Source organism: Apteryx rowi, unplaced genomic scaffold, assembly GCF_003343035.1.
Source record: "Apteryx rowi isolate R43461 unplaced genomic scaffold, aptRow1 scaffold_169, whole genome shotgun sequence".
In the NCBI taxonomy this organism is placed as follows: domain Eukaryota; kingdom Metazoa; phylum Chordata; class Aves; order Apterygiformes; family Apterygidae; genus Apteryx; species Apteryx rowi.
The window spans coordinates 862,059-881,008 of record NW_020447963.1 but is presented as its reverse complement, the minus strand read 5'-3'; the positions used below and the strand labels follow the sequence as shown (position 1 = coordinate 881,008).

Genomic DNA, 18,950 nt, shown 5'->3' with positions numbered 1-18,950 from the left:
AAGACTTGAATTACTTCTATTTTAATAGGTTTCTCTGAGTCTGAACTCTAGGATTTTGAGTCACAGGCTTAAAGATGCATAGTGTCTGTTTTTTGAAGAAATGACCCCAATAGTCTGAACATTAAGACTGAAGAGATAATAGCCTCTGCTTTCCTCCTGTGCATGTATTTACCTTCAGGACTATTGGTCTGATGTGTTCACACCTTTCTTTTTTTCTTTTTTTTTTTTTTTACCACCAGTGCTTGGGCACATGCTCTGTGGTGACTGTTTGCTTTTGTCACTCTCCTGCAACCACTGATAGAGAACCTCTTCCATTATGTCTGTGTAGTAACTCTGTGACAAAACAGCTACTGTATTAATGGTATGCAAATGGGTGACTCACACACAACCACATGGTTGGTGCAGGATCAGGTTCATTTGGACCGAGATCTAGAGCCAGAGATCTTATGTCTGTTCTTCTCTTCTCACATTTCACTTCTCTAGATACTGGGTKTTCAGATCTTGGGGTCGTGTAGGCACCGTGATCGGGAGTAACAAGCTGGAGCAGATGCCATCAAAAGAGGATGCCGTTGAGCACTTTCTAAATTTGTATGAAGAGAAAACTGGCAATTCTTGGCATTCAAAGAACTTCACTAAATATCCAAAAAAATTTTACCCTCTGGAAATTGATTACGGACAGGTAACTCCAAAATGTCCCTGTGCCAGCTGGAGCATTGCTCAGCTACTTTCCTATCTGTTATATTCTGCACTGTTGAATCTTTTACACTTTAATAAACCTGTGGAATGAAGTGCAGGTGTTTGTTACATAGGTTATTAATGTAAGCCCAGCAGGGAGGCCACTGGAAGGAGAAGTATATGTCATTGTATGTCCTATTCTGTGTGTCAGAATTCTTAGCATTGTATAAGAAACCCTTCAGTCAGGGGGCGTAGATGATTCCAACCAAAATATTGAGGTTCCTACTGCTGGTTCAGTTACTTTTTTAGGAAAGTAACTGTTGCATAGTCTGTGTGTTACAGAAAGAGAGCTGTAGATCAGATGCAAGTAGTCAAGCATGTAAAGAGAAAAAAAACAGGTGTTGGAAGACTAAACAGTTTTACCATGTCAAGTCAAAAGCCCCCTTAGGACTCACTTCTGTTTACTCTGTGTAGTTTTAAGATTGTTAATTTGAAATTAATTCAACAGTGATTTCATATACTTCCCTGTCCAAAACCACCATTTTCTTCTATTTAAAATAGATACTTTTCATCTGTCTTCTTCATCAAAAATGCTCCCAAATGGTGAAGCAGATCCTATGCAACATTCTGCTCAGTGCACATATTGAATAGACTGAAAAAGAGAAGTTATTCATTGCCAGTGAGATTTGGCTATTTAGCTAGCTAAGCTAAATAAGAATTCTCTTCCTTCTGCCCAGTGGGAGTTTGTATTTATTTAAAGACCTACCCTTCACTTAAACTATCGTTAGCTATTAACAGCACTCAATTATTTCATCTATGAGGTTATCGGAGAATGTATTTTCTAGCCACTGCATTTTTCTGTGGCCAAATGACTGGGTGTCAGCTTTCTGTGTGAAGCACTTGATATTTTAGCATTATTTCTGGCAACTAGAATATTGTAGAATGTTGCATCAACAAAGTGTCTGTTAAACTGCAATGTACAGTTATGCTTTGAAGCATCTGGCAGATGCTTTATTGGTGAAACACTAACCATGAAAGCATCTAGATAATGTTGTGACCAACTGATAATTCCTGCACTCTTCTATGACAGTTTTTATTTAAAAAATAACTTCGTGAAACTAATTAGTACATCTCTATTTTATCTTAAAAGCTATGACGTAAAATAAAACACATTATCTTTTCTCCTACCAAGGTCTCTATGCAGCAGAATGTTCAAAGAAAAAGTAATTAATACTGTTGCTTGAGGTGAAGCAGAGATGCACGCTGAAAGTTCATGTTCCATTAATTTTAGTTGTATTTTGCTGTTGCACCTCTTGAAATGTGTGCCAAGTTACTGAATAGGTGGATTTTAAACCCCCATCACTGCAAAATGTCAAAGCAATGTCCCACGCTCCCCACGAACTTCAGGCTAGTAATAGTATGCATACAGTAAATTGGTTTTGAGTTGTTACCATGGCAGCCAGCTTGTTACCTTTATCCTTTGTGATTTGGGTAGTTCTGATACTATTTTTTCCTCCCAGGATGAAGAAGCTGTGAAGAAACTGACAGTGGGTGCTGGGACTAAATCAAAACTTGCTAAGCCGATCCAGGAGCTTATTAAGATGATCTTTGATGTGGAGAGCATGAAGAAAGCAATGGTGGAATTTGAGGTGACCACACATATTTGTTTTCTACTTCTACCTCTCCTTTCTTTCTTTACACCACAACCAGCAGCAAGTTCTTTGCAATCCAGGGTACGACATATTTGCCAGAAATCAGTGTGAGTTTTAGAACAGCCTTAAAATTAGGGGGGCTGCACTACCACTAATTTAGCTTGCAAATGATCGGGTAGTTGAGACTTGAGATATGCTGCCAGCTGATACATGCACTAATGATGTGCTTTTGCCAAGTCCATTTCTTCTTCTGAACTGGGCCAAATTCAAGATTTATTTTTTGTGATATATTTAAGTAGCTGTTACTTGCTCTTTATGTCAGTATTTTGCATATCTCCTTTTCAGAACAAGCTTCCTGCTATTTTGTACAGCTTACCTGAATGCCTTCAGATGTTTTTATGTTCTGTAGTACCTTGGGTTAACTGTGTTCTCCTGTATCTTCAATAGTTTAGGTCCAAGTTTTTTAAAACATTAATTCTTCATAACTGGAACTGGCTAAAGACTTTGGACTGATCATCTGATGTCATCTGGCTTTGTAGAAATCTGTTGAAACTATGTTAATTTACACCAGCTGCAGATCTATAGGAGACCTGGGAGTCCGGATGGGACTGTCTTCCTGTTAGATTTGTCTTCCTGTACTGCTGCTGCTGAACAGCTGTTTTCCTTTAGAGAAAATAATGTTTCTCCTAGTTAGAGGTTTCTGTGCATCCTCCCAAAAGGGCTGCTTGGTTCCTTTAATCAGAATGAAATACATGAGATCAGGCTATCCAGGCACACACTCTCTGCCAAAACCGTAGCAGGTTGTTAGTCCTTCCATTACATGCCAATAGGTTTTGCTGATAAACTTTTCTTCCTGTTTTGAATTTTTAAGAGTTGAACTTCTAAGAGTTTTCCCTCGCCAAGTGTATAGAGTTTTAACACAATTCTCCATGTCACTGCCTTGCATGAAACAGCTGGTTAGAGGGCTGGGTCTGTGCTATTCTAGTGCAGTGTCCTCTTTTGCCTGGCTTGAGGGTAAACGTCTCCCTTGCCCCTCATGACAATCTCAGTGCACGCAGCTGTGCTCTGGAGGTAACTTCATGCTACAGTCAGTACATCTGGCAGCAATCACAGTACTGTTGTTCTAGGCCCAGCCCCTTGGCTGCTGTGCTCTTTTGACGTGTCTGATGGTACAGCTTTGGGTGCAGTGTAGCTTCGTATGGGAGGTTAGCTCTGCAGGGCCGTTTGTCTCCTATGGCTCATGGCAGGGGAGCAAGCTCCAGCCCTCTGGCTAGTGGTAGGCTCTGTAGGAGGCTGTTACTGATCTACTAGATCTCGTTGTTGGGGGATGTATCAGTTCAGTGTAGGTGTCCACAGCTATTCTGCACATCCATATTAAACAGCATATCATTTACAAATCTGTTATGTTTTTTCAGCTAATAATTAGGTAATATGAATGGATGGTGCTCAACAAGAAGGGTTGATAGTTGGCAGTATCTGCTAGCCCAAAAAGCTGGGGACCTACAAATCTATTACAAGTTGCTTTACATCTGGTTATTAACCTCTGTTTCCTGCCTCTCCAAAAGCATCCCCGAGACACCATCAGTTTTGAAGCCTGTCTTCTCTATTGTACTCCATCTGGGCTCTTCTTAATATCTGGCTATATTTATGCTTAGCTGCAGATAAAGGTGAAAGTTCTCTTACACCCAAAACAGGGTGGAAATCTTCATACAAAGTTACTTCAGAATGTTCACAGCAAATCTCTGTAGCTTTCTGCATTCAGCTTGTGCTAAAGACTTGCATACAGCTGGGTTTCTTAGCTTCACAGTGAATAAATAAGTGGAACTTATCCAAGTAGTAGGAGATATACTTGGTTTCCTAGGTTCTCCTGTCCTTGAGCTGAATCTTAAACCCATCACTTTAAGTAAAGGCTTATTTGACCTGCAGGGTTTATGGTGAATATTGTTAGAGTCCAGAGTGTGTATGTATGGTCTCTGTAAAACATTCAGTTGGAGTGGAGTTTTTTGCATGCTTTTGCATTCAGAAGGATTGTGCAAGAAGATGTAATGCAAATCTGAAAGCGTCCCAAATTCCAGCAATACAAAAGCAACCTCAACAGAACTTGGGAAGTGACTGAGAGGTAAATCTGTGAGTTAAGACTGGGGGAACCATTTGCTTGCACAGTGAGGGAGCAGTGTTACATTGTTAGCAGCTTAGCAAAGCAACAGCAACTTCTAAAATAAATCAGTGGATAAAACACAGGCAATGGAGATGTCACTTTTAACTTAGTGGCGTTATTCTTTTCACTTTTGGGTAGGAAGCCTCTTGTAACCTCTTTGCCTTTGGCCCGTGGTAACATTAGGGTAAAGTTGAGGCCTGGAAGAGAGCGTCTAGACTCTGTCTAGAGGAAATCTTCACAGCAGCTTGTTCTGTCTTATGAACAAGAATTATTTCGTTGAGATTGCCCCTTTAATGGTCAGCCCAAAATGTATGGTTACTGAAGTGATTCAGGAGTGCCTCTGACACCAGGGTAATGTTAAACTTCTAGTCAGATGTTTTTTACCCTGTTTTTGTGTTGCTTTAGCACGCTAGTTTAGTTTCCTATTACAGTGTTTCTTTGTTTATAGGAAGACTTCTCAGTAACATGTGCTGTCCTTCTGACATCATTCCTTGATCCACAGAGATTAATACCAAGTCTCAAATGTTTCCATTCTTTGTATGGTGAATCCTGCCAGGAGAGAGAGATTTGTGCTTCCTAGAATCCGGACAAGGAATGTTGCGATGGTTTTGTCGTAGTGAAATCCCATTTTAATTGTTTAAATCTTCATCAGATTGACCTCCAGAAAATGCCACTGGGAAAACTGAGCAAGCGACAGATCCAGAGCGCATACTCCATCCTTAACGAGGTTCAGCAGGTGAGCATGAAGCAGATGTTAGAGCAAGGGGGGAATTCAGAAGTTGTCTGGACTTAAAGGGGTGATTGCTGAGGGGGTGTGTGTGTCTGTGTGTGTGTGTGTCTGTGTGTGTGTTAGAGGTTGCATTTCTTCTGCATAACTTAAAAGATAACAGGGAGAGGGTGCACAATTAAAAAAAAAAAGCCTTTTTATTGAAAGTTTAAATAATTATGGGTTTGGATAAAGATCAGCACTGTTAATTAGAATATTTGGAGAAGAGGACATGGTTTCAATGTGTAACTAATTAGTTCTCTTCATTGTTGTAATAGTTTGGGCAGCATTTGTATCTTTTATACTTTCTAGCACAAGCTTGAGGCTGAGCCAAACTTGCTACTGACATAAATGGGAGTTGAGCAAAAGGAAGCCAGCGTCTTGATCTAATAGGAAGCTGGTGGTGCCACCCCAGAGAAGTCTGTCTGAGGATGAGAGTACAGGTTAAGCTGAAACAGGGAAGGATCTGGCTTGATGACATTACTGTATGTTATACATCATGACCTGGCCCATTCCAAGAAACACTAGATATTATTGCCTAAACAACTTGCAAAAGTATACCAGCATACCCTTGGGATCCCAGGCAAGGCATAGGTACAGGAAGTTCTTTTTGAATTGTTAAAATAAACTGGAACCTGCCTGACCCATGCACCCATTCATATCTAGAAGCCCTTCTTCTGCCTTCCAGAAGACATAATCCTCATCAGATTTTCTCATACCAGAAATCATATGTATTTCTGTGCAAGTATTATGAATTAATACATGAAAACCAATTTAATAGTAAYGCCCCTTTTAGTCTTATATGAGTTTCAGCATTAAAACTGTTTGCATTGATGCTTCTTGTAATTAGTCCTCAAGTATCTTGTGTGCATCTATTGCTATGGAGATTTGTTCTGCAGTACTCAGTGTTTTCCTTTGCCGCTTGTTGTCTTGTCTAGGCAGTTTCTGACAGTGGCTCTGAATCCCAGATCTTGGACCTCTCCAACCGCTTCTATACACTGATTCCTCATGACTTTGGGATGAAGAAACCACCTCTCCTAAATAATTTAGAATACATTCAGGTATTGATTGGAAACAGTATGTTGATTGCAGGCAGCAGGTCTGATATCAGACATCTAATGCAAAGAATTCCTGAGATTTAAAAGGGGTGAATAAAATTGTTTTTCTTCAGAATATTTTATGTATATATAAAATATATTCTATATATAAAAATATCTACAAGATATATGTAAAATATAACTCCTGGTGCTTATTACCAGAGGGTCAGTAAATAAGCAGGTTTCTTGTCATGTCACTAATGTCACTAAAATTGGCACAGAGGATGTTTAGTCACCTTTTGAAAAGAAGCATCTCTTGCAATCTACARAGACTCTGGGCTAAACTCTCACCTTTGGGTGTAACCCCTTAGGTTTCCTCTGGGGCAGAGCCTTGGTTTCAAAGCTGAATCTTTTGCTGTGCATTCATTTATTTATTTTTCTCTTTCCACCAGAAGTGCTGAGATGCCGCAACCCACGTTGAAGTCATTGGCAAACCTAAATAGGCTTCCTATTTAGATAGAGGGGTGGCAGTTGAGAAACCAAGTACTGCAACTTGAAAAATCTGTCCTGAGTACTGAGGGCTCCCATGCTTTTATTGCACACCTTTGCCAAGTGGTCTAGTTAAATAAAACCTAATGAAAGAGGGGAAAACTGATAGTATAATAGGGAGTTTGGAGGAAGGGAAGGAAGGAAGGAATAGTGTTGTAAAAGCTAGATGATGCCGGAAGGAAACCCTTTCCGCCACTAAGGCTAACACTGATGTAAGATCTTTCCGCCAGCCTGGCTGTACATGTGGTAGGAGTTCTCATACTGGCAACTGCTAGTGTAAGGATTTTCTTTTACTATAGGATTCACTACAGAAACAAAACGAGCTACCTTTTCAGTTTCTTTTTTTGCTTTACAAATGCTGCAGAAGGTTGTGATTGGCAGGGCAAGCCTGTATACAGTGAATTTAGACCTCTAGGCTTGTTTTCTTTGTGTTATCACCTTTTTCAGACTCCTTTAATGGTAATGTGTGGTTGCTATGGCCAAAGACCACTGCTTTGTTAATATCTGGAAACAATATCTGAAAACTTATTTGTCTGCATTACCTGCAGAGTGTTTTTGAGAAAAGACTTCAAGTTGCCCTCCTTCTTTCATGTTTTTAGCGCCTTCAGAATAAATATCAGATGTCCTCTGTTTGAGCTCCTTGTATTAACCAAACCCTCTTGTTTCTCTGGCAGGATGACTGTGAGACTTTCAGTGTTGTTAGGTGGCAGTGCTTTGCCGGTGATTTACATATGCTTTTATAATCTGGGGTGTTCTGGAGTTCTTCTGAATGTGTCAAAGGCACAAATGAAATAACTTCTTTAAATTATTCAGGCTAAAGTGCAGATGTTGGACAACCTGCTTGATATTGAGGTTGCCTACAGCCTTCTCAGAGGTGGAAATGAAGATGGAGATAAAGACCCAATTGACATCAACTATGAAAAGCTCCGAACCGATATTAAGGTAAAGGAAATAAAAGGAGTGACCATGAATACAAGCTGATGACCTGTTAGTTTAACAGGTCAACTGAACTGTAAGTGGACATGCTGGAGCGGATCCAGCAAAGGGCCACTGAGATGATTAAGGGATTGGAGCTTCTGATGTATGAGGAGAAGCTGAGAGAGCTGGGACTGTTCAGCTGGGAGAGGACAAGGCTCCTGGAGGGATCTTATCGAGGTGTATAAATACTTGATGGGGAGGAGTAGAGAAGATGAAGCTAGACTCTTCTCAGTGGTGCCTAGTGACAGAACAAGAGGCAATGGGCACAAATTGAAATACAGGAAATTCTATCTTAAACTTAAAAAAAAAAAAATTTTTTTTTTTTTTTTTTTTTACTGTGAGGGTGGTCGAATGCTGAAAGAGATTACCTGGAGAGGTTGTGGAGTCTGCACCCTTGGAAACATTGAAAACCCAACTGGACATGGCCTTGGGCAACCTGCTCTAGTCAACCCTGCTCTGAGCAGGTGGTTGGTCTAAACGATCTCCAGAGGCACCTTCCAACTTCAGCCATTCTTTGATTCTAAGTGCTCTCTCACACAGCTTCTCCAGCTAGGAATAAATTTCTACCTAAATGATGTAATACAGAGGAGGCTTATACTGGAGAGTCGCAAGCTTAGGGTGGATATCCTCAAATGTTATAACAGGACTGCTAGCTTGTATTTTAAAGAAATTTTTCTTGTTCTCCTCTCTGCAGGTTGTTGACAAAGATTCAGAAGAAGCCAAGATTATAAAACAATATGTGAAAAATACACATGCTGCTACTCATAATGCGTATGACCTCAAAGTTGTGGATGTAAGTTCTGGAAGAATGGGGAATACTGGGGTTTCATTATGTAAAAATTGACTTATATAAGTTACTTGCTTGTGTTTTTTTTATGATTATTTTTGAGTAGCTTCTCAAGCTTCTCTTGTTGAAAGAATGGCTTGATAGACTGTTAAGGATGGCAGAAGCCTAGGCAAACAGATGAGTCTAAGCTCACCAGGGTGTCTTGCTTTTGGAGTGTCTTTTATTGTAACTGGCCTCAAAGAAAGGATGGGGGGAGGAGATTGTCTTCTAAAGCTGAGGCTTAGTTCCTAAGATGATTTTCCAGAAAGCTACCATCTCATGAGAATCCTGTAGGGAGGGTGGAGGAGTAATCAACAACAAGTACAATATGATCAAAGCTAGCATGACATGGCAGATTGCAAATGCTAAATACCTTTCAGATCAGTTTTCCTAGCAGATTAATTTATATTCATGACTGAGTGATTTTCATCTGCTTAGTTGCATGAAGGTAATGATTTATTTGCTTGTTTGTTTTTCTTCTTCTCCTATCCCATTTTGAATTGAAGATCTTCAGGATTGAACGTGAAGGAGAGAGTCAGCGGTACAAGCCGTTTAAGCAGCTTCATAATCGCCAGCTGCTGTGGCACGGTTCCCGCACTACCAACTTTGCTGGTATCCTCTCACAGGGTCTCCGGATAGCTCCTCCTGAAGCTCCTGTGGTACGTGAAGCAGATACCTTCTCTGACTTTCATCCCTGTGGCCAGAGATGGCCACAGTCAGAGAGAGCGTAAATATGAGAGTTTTGGTGTGAGGAGGACCTGATGTTATCCCTGAAAATGCACATACTGTTGGGTGTCAAGAGTGGTTGCTGACCAGTGTCTGCAAAAGCTTGTGTCACAGCTTTGTCTTCCTGGGAATCGCCAAGTGGGTTCAATGCTGCCTTTATATTATTGTTCCAATCTTTTTTTTTTTTTTTCTTTTCCCCTCTCTCCTTTCTTTGCTGCTTTCAGACCGGCTACATGTTTGGGAAGGGCATCTATTTTGCAGACATGGTATCCAAGAGTGCCAACTACTGTCACACATCTCAGGCTGATCCCATAGGCCTCATACTACTGGGAGAAGTTGCCCTTGGAAATATGTAAGTAACTTGTGAAGAGCATTTGCCAAACATAGTAACTTATCACAGTAGAAGGTGATGCTGAAATAGCAAGCCTTTTCTTCAGAGCGAAAAAAGAGCACTTTGTATTTCCTTAGAAACGAGGGGTTTGGGTTTTTTTTCTTTAAGCAAGAATTATCTGGGGAAAAAGTCAGTGGTGCCAGTCTAGAATGTTGTATTAAATGCCAATATCTTTAAAATTGATAACAGACAAAGAAGGAATACTGCAGCTCTAATATTGCTCTGTTTCAAAATAGAATTCCTATTAACTTTATTATTAACTTGCTGAAGCCTGAAAAAAATGTGCTTTTTCACCCAGATGGTTTAAGACGAATGTAAAATGCTGTTATGTGTTCTTTGTGCTGTCCAGGTATGAGCTAAAGAATGCTTCTCACATAACAAAGTTGCCGAAGGGAAAACACAGTGTGAAAGGTAAGCATTAGCTGTTGTCATTGGTAATCCGTTATTCACAGCAAACTTTTACCTTGTGGTGTTTAGTGAAGAGAACTGTAGTCGTTTCATAACTCTTCTTTCTTTAAGAGTTTGCATAATGTTGCCTTATAGTTACATCTGTGTGTGTGCAAGTATATGGTTTTTTTAGATAGAAGATAACGCACCTGAAAGCATAAGAAGGAAGTTGTCAGGTTGCCTAAAGTTCAGGAGGCGACTTTCATTTGATGTTACACAAGAGAATAAGTAAGATGCATTCTCCAACTTTTTACTCACTTTCAAAGTGACAATACAGTGTATATTAGAAGAAAGATGAGAGGTTTGATAGATCAGAAGAATAATTGTTTAGCTTTCAAAGTGCCTTAGAAGCTCAGAGAGAAAGGAAAGGCTAACAGTAAAAGTTCAGATGGAACAGCTGTTCTCATTACATTTCTATCAGCAAAAAGTATCAGTATATTGCACTGAAAAAGAAGATGGGAGAGAATGCTTAGTTCTCTAAATCAAGGGAAAAATGGTAATCATGATTATCCTCTGTTCAGAGATGGGAGAACAGTAACACTCAGTAATGCGTGGCTTTTCTCAAACTGTTCATTTTGATAGTCTTGAAAAATCATCTGCCTAAAATAGAATAAAATATGACTTAGCATCTTTTACAATGCCTACTACTCGCACTATGAATGTCAAATCAGATTTGTATTGAGGAGTTTAAAGAGGATAAGAACTAGTTTGTTATACTTCCCTGAAAATGTTACAATGTGCATGTATCTGTTAATGGAGCTAGGATATGAGAACTGTAAGGATAGTCTCATTGTCTGATTTGATTGACTAACCTTTATGATCAAAGGAAACAAAGTCTAAAATTCTCACTTTTAATGTAGCAGGGTTACTATTATCACAGATATGGTTATGCTGAATTAAATATTCTATATCCTTTGCACTCTTTTTTAAGATACTTTTGCTCTTTGTCAGCATTTGACAATACCAACAAAGTAATACTTGGCTGGCCAAGTCATTTGCTTCATGTACGAAGTCTATGTTTGCCTTTTAGACTTGTAACTAATGCTTTTTCCCTTTCTAGGCTTGGGCAAAACTGCACCTGATCCCACAGCCACTACCACCCTGGATGGTGTAGAGGTTCCCTTAGGGAATGGGATTTCAACAGGAATTAATGATACCTGTCTTCTGTATAATGAGTATCCTTTGCTACTGTGCTGGCTGCACTGTGTGTCCGTGTCGCTGAGTTTAGCAGGACGTAGTTCCAGTGTCAGTCAGTCAAGATTTGGCAGGAAGTGTTTTGTTTCTTTTACCTCTCCTGTGGCGTGCTCAGACAATTTAGAGTCTTTTTCCCAGGGGAGATGACTTTAAAATTGTCACACGCTGTCATACTGCAAAAGAGGAAACAGTGCATGCAGCAAATAGCTGTTTGTGTTGTTCTCTAGTCCCTAACAAAGCCAAATCCCCTCTGCTTCACAAAGAAAAGGGGATGGGGACAGGGAGACAGATCAAATGATGACAGAAAACTACAAATGAAAAAAATAGAGAGGATGAGGATCAAAGGGTTGAGAAGGTCAGAGGGAACTGAGGGGGGGCCATGGAGTAGAGCTAACCACCCCACCCCTCCCCAGGCCTCAATGGGACTTACCCTGAAGATCGGGGTAGCCGGGGGACGCTGCCCGGTAGTGCCTCGCCCAGAGATGTGAGAGGCTGAGGGAGGGGGAACACACCCTGCAGTTTCTTGTCTCTCCAGCCTGGTTTCTTCCTCTGTTGCTGTGGCTGCCCAGCTTGGCCAGGAGGAGATGGGGGAGAAGGCTCCAGGGCCAGATGGAGTCACACAGCTTCTCCTGTGTTCTCCAAACCCTTTGCAAATATTAAGGTAAACCTCAGAATGGCCATCAGAGGTGTAGCCTTTAAGCCTCTTTCTAGGCAGTTTGAAGTGTCCCCGAATTAATACATTTACTCCATATTCACAGAAGGTCATGAGAATACATGATGCCTAGGATCCCAAATCAATCTTTTCACTGCCGGTGAAGCAAATAATCCATTAATACAATCTCTGGGTGGTTTAGAAACTGACTCTTTTCTTGGTAAGTTGTCTTCCTCTTACAAGCAGTCTTGGCAACAGAACTTACGGCAGTACTGGCTTTAGTCTTGGATTTTCTTCGGTATAGTGTCTGTCTTGGGCAGGTGATAAAAGGTAATACAGTTAACTATATCTAGTTCAAATAATCTGACGTATATCCACTTTGTTTTACGTTGTGCTTAATGAAGATGCTTTTCATCTAATGTTGGAGTTAGAGGTAAGTTTGTGGCCTAAAGCATTGAGAAACAGGTAGGCAAGCTGGAACTGTCTTCTGAAGAAATGTAAACAGTACAGCGCAGTCATAAAATGTTCCAGCGCTGCCAGCCATTGTAGTGCTCTTCTGTGTGAATCCAGTTTGAGTTTTTCAGATGGGGAAATTAAGAGGAGATTAATGATTTTGTGCTGGAAAATAGCAATAGACCTACAACTAGAAGTTGAGTATTCCAGGTCTGGAGGCTACTTTGCTCCACTGTTCAGATAGCGAGGAAGACATTGTGCATTATGTCTCTGGCTGACAAAAGTACAGCCCGTATTGAAGTCGGTCCACTTGCCTGTCACTCAGGTTTCCTGCTGCACCATCATGAATTCTCTTATGTCTGTTCCTGACTATTGTATAAAACATTTTTATGTTCAAAGAAAGTCAAATTTACAGATTCTTGGTTTGAGCTGTTAGACCCACGTAATCACACAGGCATCTGTATGCTGACTTAAGTTCAGAAGTGAAGTTAGACTGTGTTTAAAGGGTTTGGGGGGAAGGGGGTTGCTACAACTTGTGTTATTAATATCAACAACTGTATTTTGTTCCTTAATGTTCTTCCAAGGTATATCGTGTATGATGTTGCTCAGGTAAATCTGAAGTACCTGCTGAAACTGAAATTCAACTATAAGACATCACTCTGGTGAACAATATTTAGAAGCCCTGTTAGAGTTATACTGTAGTTACACTATAGCGTTGACTTCTGACATGCTTAAGCATTGACTTCTCTTATCAAGATATCAAAAGAGCTAAACTGCAGAAGAGGTTACTAAATCCTATTTAGTATAACAGTTAGTGAAAGTTTTATATAAAATGTGTGGCAACACATGGAACTGAATTCTGATGAGAATGAGTACCTGGTTTTGTTTTATACCACTTCTAGTTTTTGGGCTATCAAGTGTTTCTTTTAATTGACCAAACTGACCAAAAAACTCAAGCTTGTGTTTTTAGCCAAACAGAGGTGGGCAATAGCAGGAGAAAGAACTTGAGGATATTTGCGAATGTTTGCTCTGTTTTAGTTCCCTCTTGTTTAAGATACCCTTTTTCAGTTTTCATTTTGAATAAATGTTAAATGTGCATTTATTTTGAGGTAAAAATAAAAGCTAATTTCATACTAACAGCTTTATGTTTCAAAACTTCCAAATTGTTTTGATTTTTAAGTAATGATTTAAATGTATTTGGTGGAATGGTTTTAAACATATCATCTCTTTCTGAAGATCAGATGTCAAACAATACAGTCTGTAGTCACATTTCAGCAAGTCACAGTGAAATGAGAACTTGGACTTTCCACTGAGACTTCATCTGTCAACAGTTGGTGTGGTAAACATGGAAAATGAACTTGTGGCTGTTTGAATTTAGTGTTAGCCCCAATAAACCTCCTTTAAATACCTACCTTCAACGTGATGTAAGTTGGTTGTTGTAGACTGAAGTCCTAACAAAGTCTTAAGTTGAGCTTTGGCAGAACAGGACAAGGTTTGCTTGCTCACTGACCTGGAGTGAAGTATGTTGCTACTCTGTGGGGTGGTCTTGAACTCTCTCTTGAAATGTCAATGGAGACTAATTTCAGAGTGTCCTGATGTGAGTTATTTTCTCTTAAACCAACTCACTTGTGATAAGCCATTGAGCAATATGGGAAGACTTGACTATAGAGTGACCTAAGTTCTTTCTCTTCAAAATTATTTCCTTGAACCACACATGTTTTCCTTTAGTTGCAGAGGACAAATTGACTAATCCCCAGGGACAATTCTGTGTGGGCAGTGCATTCAGTCTCTGCTCTGCTATGAAAGCTCTCATCCTAAGAAGGGACTGTTTGAGCTCATACTACTGCAGCTTCAGTCTTTGGTAACCTGTGTGGAAAGAGCAGATCTGTTTCCTAAAATGTTGTGATGACCCCTTGCCTTTTGAAAGAGGAGTTCCAAACCAAGCAGTTGCTTACGGTGCAGCTGTTTCCAGGACTCTGAAGGAGAGGAGGATGAGGAGTGGCGGATGGAGAACAAAGCTGCTGTCTGGGAGAGAAGGAAACGTGGAAGGACCAGGTAAGTTGTATGACTTGAGGACAGCTGAATGCAAGAGAATCAAATGAGGCTGGTGCTCATGGACTTGAGAGAAAGTGAAAAGAGTGGCCTTCGGCTTGTAGTTCTTCAGTAAAGTTTAACCAGTGACTTAATGGTTACTTCACTTCCAACAGAAAGTTGTCTTGTTCAGGCATTTAAGAGTTGAGTGTAATCTTGTCAGTCTCTGGGAAAGAACATGAGAACTGGTTCAGTTTAGTTGTGAAGTAGCATTTCTCTTTACCCCCCCAAAAACAGGTCACAGTTTAATTTGGGACTAGGAATTAAAGGTAGATTCTTTTGATGACCCCTCTATCACCCTCTATACCAGGGAAGGCTCAAAGTTAGCTTTTGCTCTGAGACCCTTTTTTCCTGCCCATGAAGATGGCTGTAAATGTTATGCTACAAAGTGGTGCAAAGAGTGCTTTAGGATGCGTGTGGCACTTTCAAGTTATACTTGCATTACAAGCAAGTATCTCCAAAACTATCTTTGGCCTAACAAATGCAGCAGTAGAAGATATAGTGGGATGGGGCTTTCTGAAGAGGCAGTAGGTGCCCTTTGGGGACTGTAGGAAAGCCCTGGTATGTCTGGCTCACTGTGAAGCCTGATGCTTGTTCCCTGTGTCAGGCAGGTTAATGCAAATTCAGGGTGCTGCTTCTCCTGCCAGCTTGTCTGACTGGAAAGTAGAGCCACTCCTGGTGAAAGCAGACACTGCTACTCTGAACCGGTGCACAAACACCCTCTCCCCAGGGCTAGGCTGAGAAGAGCAGCACAATAAGAACAACTGAAGGCACCATCTTAGGCATGTATGCACAGAGCAGAGCAGAGCTGGCTGACTAGGTATTCCCATTTCTGTCAAAGCTGCTTCAAAAGAATGAGTTGTCATGGGACCTGATGTCCTGAACGTCCTCTGAGTTTCTGGAGGAGGGATGTTGAGGAATGACTTGTGATCTAAACTCACTGAGGAAGAAAAAAATTAACTTCAAAAACAGCAGTGTATAAATATTTAACCAGTTATCTTTATTTAGTGTGATTGGGGGCTCTGTTGTATGATGGCTGGCAAATATTAAGATAGTATGTTTATAATCTGAATTAGGTAAACTGAAGGAAGCCAGCCTAGGGTCTACTAATTGGAAATCAGTGTAAATTGTCTGTGACTTGCCCAAGTTCACACATGAAATAAGTGGCTGAGAAGAAATATAGCACAGGTCACCCAACCCACTACTTTAACCACAAAACTGTCTTTAAATCAGTTTGTACAGCCTTTCATGAATTCCCACCCCCCACACCCCCCCCACACTTTCTAATCAGAAGAGAGGAAGAAGTTTGTTTAGATGTGGAAACAACCTTTTGGTACATGAAACCATCCTGGTACTGGAAAAAGTCATACTCCTGTTCTTAAATGTGGCATCTGGAACTGTTGAGGCCTTTGCTTCAGGTTTTACTGTCAAAGACTGTTTCAGACTTCCCTCCTTGAGTTTTGTGAACCTAATTTTCTGATTAAGTGTTTTTGCGGCCAATTTATATCCCCCTTAGTTTTAAGAAAGTATTAGACTTTTGCTTAAATAGCTTTTATATATGCGATGAGGCATCTAACAGTCTATTATACTCATTCCTTCTGTTATGCCTGTAAAAAATAATAATAATAAAGTTTCCACACTTGTGGAGTACATGCATCTGACCAAGAGTTTGTGTGGCCTCTTACTTTCAAATAAATGTCAGGCTACTTCTCCAGAAATTTTCATTTTGTAGATGCAGTGGCACCTGCATAGCAAGAAATGCATAGCATAGCTGAAATAATGTTACTGAGGCAGTTTTTCGAAGTTGCAGAGAGAATCTAAGCGAAGCAAAGATTTGTTGTGAATCTTTGGTATGAAATGGTCATATTAAATCCTCTAGGCACTGAGGTCATTATATCTACCGACTTGCAAGTAAAATAAGGGAAATGGGATATTGTCTTTACCACCTGTGTTAACAAAAAAAAAAATTCTTTATACAAAAATAAGTTCCACATACAAGGATCATGGCTTTTCTGGTTTTTTATCTCAAAACTTCTTTATATTCAGGCACTATCCTTTGAAGCTGTCTCAGGCTTTACTTTATTAATACGTCTCACTTCAATTTTTGACAGCTCTGCTTAATGAATTGTGCTGGACTCCACAGTACATGCCTTCAGTTGTGCTTTCACTCAAAAGAGCAACTTAGGYGTGGGGAATAGCATGTGCCATTTTATAATTCCTTTTGTTGAAGTAGAAGAGATGCATGAAAACAGGGGAAGCTTAGGAAATGGTTTGCTGAGGTGGCGCTGGGAGCAGATAGTGCACGTTGGTCTCTTCCAGCAATGGCTCGTGTTGCCAGTTTCTGCAGGTGGCTCTCCTTAGTGCTCACACTGGGAACTGGATGATGGGGAAGGCACTCGGGCAGTACTCTTGTCCACAGCTTGCTCACAGCTGTACAGATCAAAGCCTTGCGCACTGACGTCAGTCTAGGGTAGGTCCCTGTAAAGATGGCTTGCTGTTTTTCATTCATTCTGGTGTGGAGATAGCATGCAAGCCATTAGGTGGTTTTGGCTTGCTTTCACAGAACGTGTGAGGTATGTGAGTACAGTCTGAAGGTAAGAAGCCTCTACAAGAAAATTTGGCTTCCCAAATAGTGAAAGGAAACTGCTGCTTCCCCTGCCCTTTGCTACAGGTTCTAACTGCATGATGCAAGTGATGAATACGGCAGGGCTCGGAGACTTCAGGAGGACGTGCTTCAGTGCCTGCAGGGCACACCTGTGGTTTCTGGCAGTTCTCTCTGCTTTTCTTTCTGCTATTGGTGCCTGCCTAGGGGCAGGTGAGAAAATGACAACTAGTTGTCCCCTGTCCCTGGGCTGTAGCATTACCTGCACTGTGTTAACAAGGTTCTGAATGCATTGATTAGTAGGTGTAACCCACGTCTTAATGTCATCCACAGTAACTGAAGGGAAAATGGGAGTGTCAGAGCGTATTTTGCAGCATTGGCACACACCATTAGAGCAGTTGCCTAACATGACCCTCTGGGAAAGCTAATAGAGTGAGTAAAGCCAATTTAAAGAGTCTTCTTCCATCTGTGTGAGGTAGGTGAGTCAGCAACACCTAATGACAGGTTGTTAACAATGTGCACAGATGTTCTTGGTCATCGTATCAGTCTAATTGTGCCATTTCCATGTCACCCAAGTGTAAACTGCAAATTTGCCGGATGATAAAAGGACACACTTAAAACATTATGTATTTTGTCTATGTATTGTCAAATGGCACTGGATACAGCTTTGTCAAAGTGTTTGTGTGTGTGTGTGAGAGATTTGAAAATGGTGTGTGCAAGAGAAATAAAGCCGGAGTACAGAGATACCATAGCATTCATGAAAGACCAAAACGTAGAAGATCTTTTATAGCAGGAATCGTTATTATAGTGCTGATTGTTACCCATTCAACGCAATGGATGGTAATAGCTTCTGCTAAATATTTTCCAAATGCAGTTGTTGGAATTAAATGCAGGAATATCCAGTATAATCCTGTTAGGAGCTTAATGCTACCTCCTGACCTAGTAACTTCTAAAATGATGGGGGGGGGGGGGGGAAATACCTCCTAGGGTTTTTTTGTGGGCTTTTTTGTTGTTGTTTTTAAGTTTTATAACACAGTACAAAGATGCCCTGAAAGGCTTTTGTTTTTCTCTCAAAGATTTCTCTGTTTGCTTTTTCTTCTAGAAATTCAGGCTCTAAGTAGTGCTGCAAAATGTGACTGTATTGTAGAAAACTTTTTTCCTCCCCCTCATCCCCCAGAAAATTCCTTCCCTTGGCGAGAGCTCTGGCATCAGGGCTGCTCTCAAAACAGTGAGACTTGATGACAAGGTTTATAAAGCACAGCAGTAAAAATCCCAATAGTGATCAGTGTCTTCTGTCAACTGGCAGGCTCATTGTTGCCACTCTTAGCTGAGCATTAACATCTAACCCTTGGAGCAAGGGGAGCTTAGCTGAAGTACGGAAAAAGTATTAGTATCATTAACATGTCATTGCTCATCCAAGCTTGCAAGGTCTGGTTCATGTCAGGCCTTCTTTTACATGGTGGTGATGTTTTTAATAAAGGGAAAAATGTACAAGGTTTAATGCTGTGTAGTTTGTCTTTGATATGGCAAAGGTGATTTCTGTTGCTTTTTGTTGTTAGTTTTAGTGTTGTGCCTATACTCTTTTGCATCTATCTACTGTAGTTGCTTTGTTTCATGCTATGCAGTGCAAAAAGCTCTCACTAAAGTGTCTTAGGCCCTTTGGGGGTTAGGTGGAAGGCAGACTCTTTTAACAGTCTTTCAAAATGACCTGGAAAATGGGGTGGAAATGCCTGCTAGGCTTCATCTTTTTTTT

At 40.6% G+C, this 18,950-nt stretch overlaps 1 protein-coding gene across 1 annotated transcript in view; it reads left to right on the top strand.

The window, feature by feature from the left end:
• The window catches only part of PARP1 (poly(ADP-ribose) polymerase 1), a 31,970-nt gene extending 18,043 nt beyond the window's left edge, over positions 1-13,927 (top strand). Inside the window, exons 13-23 of the mRNA XM_026060450.1 lie at positions 484-679; positions 2,196-2,324; positions 5,138-5,221; positions 6,190-6,312; positions 7,651-7,779; positions 8,510-8,608; positions 9,148-9,300; positions 9,592-9,719; positions 10,108-10,169; positions 11,266-11,380; positions 13,089-13,927. Coding sequence (XP_025916235.1) covers positions 484-679; positions 2,196-2,324; positions 5,138-5,221; positions 6,190-6,312; positions 7,651-7,779; positions 8,510-8,608; positions 9,148-9,300; positions 9,592-9,719; positions 10,108-10,169; positions 11,266-11,380; positions 13,089-13,170 — 1,300 coding nt within the window. The 3' untranslated portion in view covers positions 13,171-13,927. The remainder of the gene's footprint in view (positions 1-483; positions 680-2,195; positions 2,325-5,137; positions 5,222-6,189; positions 6,313-7,650; positions 7,780-8,509; positions 8,609-9,147; positions 9,301-9,591; positions 9,720-10,107; positions 10,170-11,265; positions 11,381-13,088) is intronic.
• Positions 13,928-18,950: the final 5,023 nt, after the last annotated feature.